The 8,135-nt window shown below is 40.8% G+C and overlaps 1 protein-coding gene across 1 annotated transcript; it reads right to left on the minus strand.

Annotated features, from left to right (window-relative positions):
* Nucleotides 1-3,037: 3,037 nt before the first annotated feature.
* Nucleotides 3,038-4,113, minus strand: LOC113497566 (DNA replication complex GINS protein PSF1). The gene is made up of 3 exons (XM_026877156.1): nucleotides 3,935-4,113; nucleotides 3,774-3,838; nucleotides 3,038-3,581 (listed from the first exon to the last, which is right to left on the minus strand). The coding sequence occupies exons 1-3, from the start codon at nucleotides 4,004-4,006 to the stop codon at nucleotides 3,131-3,133; spliced, it is 588 nt and encodes a 195-aa protein (XP_026732957.1). The 5' UTR covers nucleotides 4,007-4,113; the 3' UTR covers nucleotides 3,038-3,130.
* Nucleotides 4,114-8,135: the final 4,022 nt, after the last annotated feature.

Here is an 8,135-nt window from a genome sequence, read left to right on the forward strand (position 1 = left end):
TAAGAAAGCCTGTTGAAGCTGAGCAATTGTATGTACAAGTAACTTACGAAAAACAATAGCGCAATATCCTAATAGTCGTGCGTCTATTTAAATATTGACATAATCATAATTTTATGTAATTATGAAAACGGAAAAATATTCAAAGTCTGGGTATAAATATTCCTTCTAAAGAGCAAATGCAATGAATGCGTGGATCGTAACCACCGCTGATTCCCACGAGACTCAATGACTAAACGATTCGTCATAACAAGTAAAGCTTACCTACAATACTGACTAACGATAATTAAGTAATCCTACCAAATTCCCACAACTTCATATTGCCGGGTTTTTTGTAAGCTTTTGGTCATTTGATCCTTTGTTAAAAAAGTGAATATAGATGATTTGGAGAGCGGGTTTTCCGGCAATCAAACGGTTCATCAACATTTTTCAAGAAAATTGACGCAAACCCAAAGTTCACCTTAACTTCGGGATTGCGTCTACAACATGATCTTGTGTATTTTATTTTAAAGTATGGCTATTTATACTTTTAAAGCTTTTTTAAGCTTCTCCTCCAAGTAAATATCCTCCTGATGAAGCGTCTGCATTCGATGTTTAGTTAAGACTCATTAAATTACGAAACATAATTATATCTACAATATAAGTTTGCCTAAGTACTCATAGCAGTGTAAAATATATGTCTTGTACTTACTATGTGCTTATAGCTAAGAATAAATACGATAAACTGTGGGATGGATATTATGAAGCGAGGCATTACGCGGGGCCGGGCTCCGGATAACAGCGCGCACTAAATTTCAGAATTTGTCGATGTAAGCTGCATGCGCGTGTTCTAGACCGGCTGGGCTGCGGCTTAGCGCTCCCATTGTAATCGACAATTTAAAACCAGAACATATTGAAACTTAAGGAAAATGTCCCAATACTTTCCCAACGTATAAAACCGACCTTTTCGACGGTTTAATTAAAACTAAGCCTAAGCTAAGGTATCAAGGCGGCAATGAAGATTGCGTCTGAGATAGTCGCGGTGACAGGATTAGATGAAAGAAGATATTAAAGAAAAAACACGAGCCGCTTTGAATGGAACTACGTAGGATTAGAGAAAATTGAACGAGTTGTAATTAGTAAAACAAAGTCTATGAGAACATTTTCTTCTTTCAACCTTCAACATTTGTGCAGTTCTTTTAGATAGTAGCTATACATGTTAATTTATAATATGTTTAGTAAACCATACTTAAGGCCGATTTTTCAATCTTCTAGATATCTGATGGGTTTCTTCTATATGAGGAATTAATACGGAGGTTTAGCAATCTTATACCTATACAAAAACTACCTAGTTAGTAGGTAGTTTTTGTATAGGTATCACAACGTATAAAATATTCATAAGAGCTTTGAGGTTTTTTTTCTCATCTCTTTAGATACCTATCGAATTTAGGTAATGTGACAACGTAAGGTAACCTACTTACGAAGTAAAAGTTTAAAGGACATTACAAACGGCGTCAGACACATTTCCCGTATAATTGATTACATTTTTTTATAACTACATTATAAAAGGAGAAACTCTTTAAAAGAACCTTTCAAGAACAAAATTATTTTTCAGGAAAATAAATCTAGGTAAGTAAGAGGGTTTAGTTTACAACTCACGAAAAACGCAAATGCGCTAAACGCGGTGACTTTTTGTAGACGTAGCGAAGTTGGAAAGACGGGCAACTGTCACCACCAGCCGCTACGTAGTGGTCACAAAAAATAACTGAAAACTGGAAAAACGAATGAAAATGTGCCAAGAATATGAAGGCGCAGCGCAGGTGGACTGCGACTTGTTAAAAATACAACGAAATAGCCTTGCTAACTCGATTTACAGCTTTTACTTAGGTATAATTAGGTGAAGCATAATTGTCGCTTGTCGGCTCGGAACACTCACTGTGAATAGATACAATGAATTTCCAATGATTGTGTTCCAGGCAGTATCTTTTGAACCATAGTAGCTAGACAGTTGAGCATTCTTGTTTCTCTTCAGCCAATTTGTAGAAAAAATTTAGTGACGTGATTCCTACTCATATTTGACCGATTTTTCATGCGTAGTACGGGCAGATAAGACGAATATTATGCATCTAATACAACAAAGTAATGGAAGTAGATAGTTAGCAAGCCGCCGCGGGTCGGTCGCGTCGATTTATCAGTGACACACTTTACTGTCACATAAAATTAAATTATAGCGAAAGTTGCAGTACCTTGCATTAGGGGAACGCTGACCGGGATGGGAAAATGCTTGATTTCAGTTTGCTATTCATTATTAATGTTGTTCAACAGGCAACATTGTTTTAGTAAAGTATAGTGAGTATAGTACCCTTGCTTTAATAACATGTATTAGAATGTAGTAGCAATGCTATGGTTCAATAATTACATTTGTAATCGCACTGGACGAAGTACCACACAGGTTTTCAGGAACTGAATTAATCTGTACATTGATGAAGTATCTTATTTCTCTTATCAAAATCTATCAAAATCTTGATAGTTCGACAGTTATAATTTTTACACACGATGTATTTTTACGGCCGCTATAGTAACAAATACTAAAAAGGTGTTATGGTCATAAATCTGCTGGCGTTTAACAAATCAATCCAAAACACATTTATTTATTACCCAGCCAATTTGTTTTTTTTTACTATTCGTGCGAAACCCTCGGTGTCTCGGGTCCTACTCGCCCTTCGCCGGTTTTTATTTATATTCTTTAAAACCGCTAGTAATAATGAAATAAAAAAAAAACAAAGTTCAAAGGTGTTGTGAAAGCTACCATGGTCAATATTCAACAATAAATAAACTATGATGTCAGTTTCCAGTGCCTAATCTAATCTGAAAATATTAAGTTCTTCTCATAGCTTAAAATAAACCATAGCATATATATGTCACCTGAGTGTTGTAAGTTTGTCTAGATAACAAGACATTGCCAACAGAAACATACCATATCTGGGATTGATTATCTTATATCTCAACAGAGAAGAAAATTGTTTGAGTTATTTTTCATTGTTGTAATAAAAACCAGGAATATTTGTGTACATTTTTATTTTAATATCTTTCATTGAAAAAAATCTTACTAGCATAAAAAATATCATACAAAGCTTAAATCTATAATACAACCCTACGTTATCTGTTTTAAAATCCCTTGTCTTATAAGAGTCTGACATTCTGATGTTGGCAGGAAATGTCTGCTGTTTTTCTTCAACAATATGACATCCCCATCTTCCAGTTCCAACTTGCCATAGTCGGCCATGCATAGAACTTCTATATACAATGATTTTGGTGGCTTAAGGTTCTCTGTTAAATCAATCCCGTTGTAGCCTATATCTTGACCTAGAGACCTCATGTAAGAAGCTAGGTTTGTTGAATACTTTGAAAACCATTCATATTCGTCATCTGACAGTAGTTCTCTCACATCAGGTGGTAATATAGCACCAAATTCCCATCTCAATGTTTTTATTTTTGCCATTCTACTGTAGAGGTAAGCCAAAAGACAGCGCTTGTTCCTTTCTAATGCAGAATGTCTCACTTGTACTGTTGTCCATAGAGTTTTATTTTCCATTGTGGCATTCCTGTAATGATTAGTTTGAACATGATAAGCAAAACAAGGAAATTATTTGGGAACCATTATCTCCTACATAACTTAATATTTTAGAATACAAACACTATATATTTCAATTACCATTTTAACAGAAACATTTTTAAGAACTAGGAACATCATTTATTCTGTTAGGTTATAGTGGTAAAGTTAATTAGTTACTTACGCATCATTCATATTCATTCTAAATAAGGAATGCATTTCCTCCACAATTTGGCGTATTTTATCGTCCTGAAAATAACCAGCAAGTATTAAAACAAAAATTCAAAGTACAAACAAAAGTTCGTAAACAAAACTTAAATTATAAGTATTGTTATTTATAATTACATTGAAAGGGTCTATAGTCACAGGATTTCTTTCTGCTTCCTTCAACAACTCTATAACTTTTTCAGCAAACATTTTTATACTTGTAATTTATTTGAAATATTAAAATATTTTACAAATAAATACGACGGTAAATAATTGGACAACCTATGACTTTGACAGCTACATCGTGACAGTGACAGACGAATTTACCTTTTTATAAACTTTTTTTTTTTTTTTTTTTTTTTTGAGACTTCCGGTTTGTGTTTGTTGATTAACACATGTGGAGTTTCTTTTTCTAAGCTTTTGGGCAGTAGAATTTCGTTTTTCCGATTTTATTTTGGGTGTGTTTTACTTATCTGTGTGTGTCCTTTGTGTTTTGTGTTTGTGAGCGTCAAATTTACCGGTAAGTACACGGTACTACCTTTGTTTTATGCGGCAGCCGCCGCGCGATCATGGACGCTGACGACCGGCCTCCGGGCCGCCCGCCAGATCCCAATGATCAACCCCCACATGAAACCAACCCCCAACCCGACCCCAATCCCCAATCACGAGAATTGTTTGAGTATACTCCCGTGGTAACAGCTCCTTTGGCGTCTTTTGAGGCTATGGAGACTCAAACTTCCCTACCGAAGCGCAAAAGACCGATAGATGATAAAGGAAAGGACCAGTGTAACGACGACACCATAACGCCTTCGTCAAAACGCGACAGGATCTCTGCACCATCCCTTATAGCTAGGTCTAAATACACAGACACTGACGTTGCCCCATACATTGTATTCGTGTCGTATGCGGACGTAGACCCTAAGGCGGGTTCGACCATGCACCCAGTGAGGTTTGGACAGTTGCTGTTGAAAAATAAGGTTAAAAACATTACTGAAGACGGAATTAAAAAAATAGGTAGAAACCGTATCTCAGTAGAGTTCAAAGCCCCCAAGGACGCTAATGCCTTCCTAGAAAGCTCTTTCTTGAAGGACAAAGGATACTCCATGCTGATCCCTACTTTTAATATAACACGTATGGGTGTAGTAAAAGGTGTTCCAGCAGACTGGTCTGACTTAGAATGCTCAGACAATTTAAAATCGCCTTCAGGCAGTGGTCAGATTCTAAAAATTAGACGGCTGAATAGGAAAGTTACCAATGATGGCAAATCGGAATGGCTGCCCACTTCTTCAGTGGTCATAACTTTTGACGGTAGGGTTCTCCCTGAACGTGTTTTTTGCTGTCATAACTCCCTCCTTGTAGAGCTATACAACTATCCCACCATTCAATGCTTTGGATGTTGTAGGTTTGGGCACACCAAGACCCAATGTAGGTCTAAGCCACGGTGCTTCCGCTGTGGTGGAGATCACTTTGGGGAAGGGTGTACATCAGAGGAGCCTATTTGCATATTTTGCGAAGGGTCCCATCTGGCCACCAGCCGGCAATGTCCAGAGCACCAAAGGCAGAGGAACATAAAAACCTGCATGTCTCAAAAAAATCTGTCCTACTCTGAGGCAGCAAAGTTATTCCCCCCGGCCCGAAAGTCCTTTGCTGATGTGGTAGCATCAGCTCCCTCCGCCCCACACTCTCTCCACCCATCCCAAGCAGCTCGTCCTTTCCACCCTCGCCAACCTACCACCACATCATACAGGAAAACTGTATTCCTTCCGCCGAAATCCCATGCCCCTCTTTCCCCGGGCTACGACCGACAGGCTCACCAAAACATCCTAAACAGTTTTACCCTTCCCCAACCCGCCAACGGTTGTGGACTTCCTAACAACCTTACCCCTCCCGAAAACGTTTCTGCTGTCGAGCAGATAGTGATGTTGCTCACAACTATTCTTTCTTCCTATCCCTTACCAGACCACGTTGCCAAAAACATTGTAAACCTCTTCTCCCACCGTCACATTCCATCTCCTCCAGTGGAACGCCAGGAGTGTCCTCCCGAAAAGACATGAGGTCACTCACCTAATAAACTTGTATAATCCTGCAATCTTTGCAATTGCAGAGACGTGGCTAACCCCACGTCTCCATTTTAATATCCCCAGGTATAGCGTGCTCCGTGATGACCGTCCTGATGGTTATGGCGGAGCCGCTATACTTGTGAATAATTCCCTCTCCTTCTCCCCTCTTTCTCTTCCTCCCCATGGCGATGAAGTTAGTGTCGTGGGTGTAAACCTACTCGGCATTGATTTTATTTCTATATATATCCCCTCCCCTAATCCCACATGTTTCCAATATATTAAAAATATTTGTTCCGTCCAAACCCCTACCATAATCCTGGGTGATTTTAACTGTCACCACCTCCTCTGGGGATCCGACTACTGTGATGGCCCGGGGTTGGACCTTGTCGATTTAATCGATGAGGTCGGGCTCTGTGTCGTCAACGGTGGGTTGGAAACCCGCCTTCCCAGACCTGGCCAAAATAGAAGTTGCGTGGACCTCGCTATCTGCTCGAACAGCTTGACGGGTCAATTGGATTGGCACCGTATTAACCACACCCATGGTAGTGATCACTACCCCATCCGCACCACCCTTATTAATAGATCACTACCCAGTCGAGACAATCCTCCCCTCCTAAGATTCAAGCTTCCAGGTGCTAACTGGGACTTGTATTCCCGATACCTAGATTCCCTAGTCCTTTCTATGCCGGAAGTTACTCCAGACAATCTCGACGCCTGTATAGAGCAATTTTCTGGTGCTATCTCGTTGGCTGCCGAACGTAGCATCCCGCTTAAGAACTCGGCTTCTGGGAAGCTTTCATCTCCGCCTTGGTGGGACCGTGAGTGTTCAGCCATGGTTAAAGCCCGGAAGGAAGCCGAGTCCAGATACGTCGGGTCTATGACGGTGACCAACCTGATGGAATATAAACGGATCCTTGCTAGATCCAGGCGCCTCTTCAAAAAGAAGAAATACGAGGGTTGGAAGAATTTCTGCGCTTCCTTGTCTCCTTCATCCCCATCCTCAGTCATTTGGAAAAAGTTTAAGGGATACAGCCGAGGCTGTTCATCCCAAAGTCCTTCCATAGTTCCTCTTGACCTCGCGACCCCCTTCCTCTGTAAGCTAGCCCCTCCCTATGTTCCTCTTAACGAGGAATGTCCTTCGGCCCTCGTCCCTTCCTCCATCTCCTATGACCCCTTGGACCTGCCATTTTCGTTACGTGAGTTAGAGTCAGTGCTCAACCACGTCCGTGACTCGGCCCCGGGGATTGATGGCTTTCCCTATTCCTTTTACAAGAGGTCTGGTGATCGTTGTCGCCAGTACCTCCTATCCCTAATCAACTCCTGTTTCACACTCTCCCATATCCCAGAAAGCTGGAAAACCCAGCTAATCATCCCGATCCTAAAGCCAGGAAAAACCCCCGACAATATTAATAATTTCCGTCCGATTGCTCTCTCACCCGTCATTGGTAAAATCTTAGAACATCTTATTAAAAATCGATTGGAGTGGTTTGTGGAGAACCGCAATCTTTTAGCAGAGTCACAATTTGGTTTCCGAAAAGGTGTCAGCACCATGGATGACATTGGCGTCCTTGTCACGGATACGCGTATCGCTTTTTCAAAAAACGAGTCCGTTTTAGCGGTCTTCCTTGACATTTCAGCTGCATATGACAATGTTCTTCTTTCCGTGCTCATTAGTAAATTACGACAGATGAGCATCCCGGCTAAGATGCGACACTGCATCTGTAACTTATTTTCCGAACGCTACGTCAAGCTTCACATCCCTGGTGTAGATTCTGAATCTAGAACCCTTTGGAAAGGTCTCCCTCAAGGTTCGGTCCTTAGCCCCCTACTTTACAGTATATACACCTCTGACCTCCATAGATCCCTCAACAGTGACTGTCGGATCTTGCAGTATGCGGACGATCTCTGTCTTTATCTGCCGAAGGCATCGATTGATCAGGCTTCGGCGTCCATGCAAGTATCTCTCGACTCCCTAAACCACTGGCTAGTTTCTCACGGTCTCACTTTGTCTGCCTCTAAGAGCTCCGCAGTTATCTTTACTCGGAAAAGAGTTATTCCGGATGTTCACCTGGAAATTGAAGGCTCCCCTATTAACTTAGTGGGTCGCGTGAAATTCCTGGGTGTCATCCTGGACTCAAAATTATCTGGTGTCTCCCATATTGGCTATGTCGTTGACAAATGTGAGAAGAAGCTAAATTTGTTGCGTGCTCTCGCAGGCGTTTGGTGGGGTGCTCATCCGTTCACATTAAAACTCATTTACAATGCCACAATAAGGAGTC

This window comes from Trichoplusia ni, chromosome 9 (assembly GCF_003590095.1).
Source record: "Trichoplusia ni isolate ovarian cell line Hi5 chromosome 9, tn1, whole genome shotgun sequence".
Classification (NCBI taxonomy): domain Eukaryota; kingdom Metazoa; phylum Arthropoda; class Insecta; order Lepidoptera; family Noctuidae; genus Trichoplusia; species Trichoplusia ni.

What these genes read in the sequence shown, in the direction of transcription:
- LOC113497566 (XM_026877156.1), bottom strand. Translation starts at nt 4,006, where the DNA reads ATGTTTGCTGAAAAAGTTATAGAGTTGTTGAAGGAAGCAGAAAGAAAT. An exon ending in TGACTATAGACCCTTTCAAT is followed by an intron (nt 3,839 to 3,934) that starts GTAATTATAAAT and finishes GGTTATTTTCAG; the next exon opens with GACGATAAAATACGCCAAAT. An exon ending in AGAATGAATATGAATGATGC is followed by an intron (nt 3,582 to 3,773) that starts GTAAGTAACTAA and finishes TAATCATTACAG; the next exon opens with GAATGCCACAATGGAAAATA.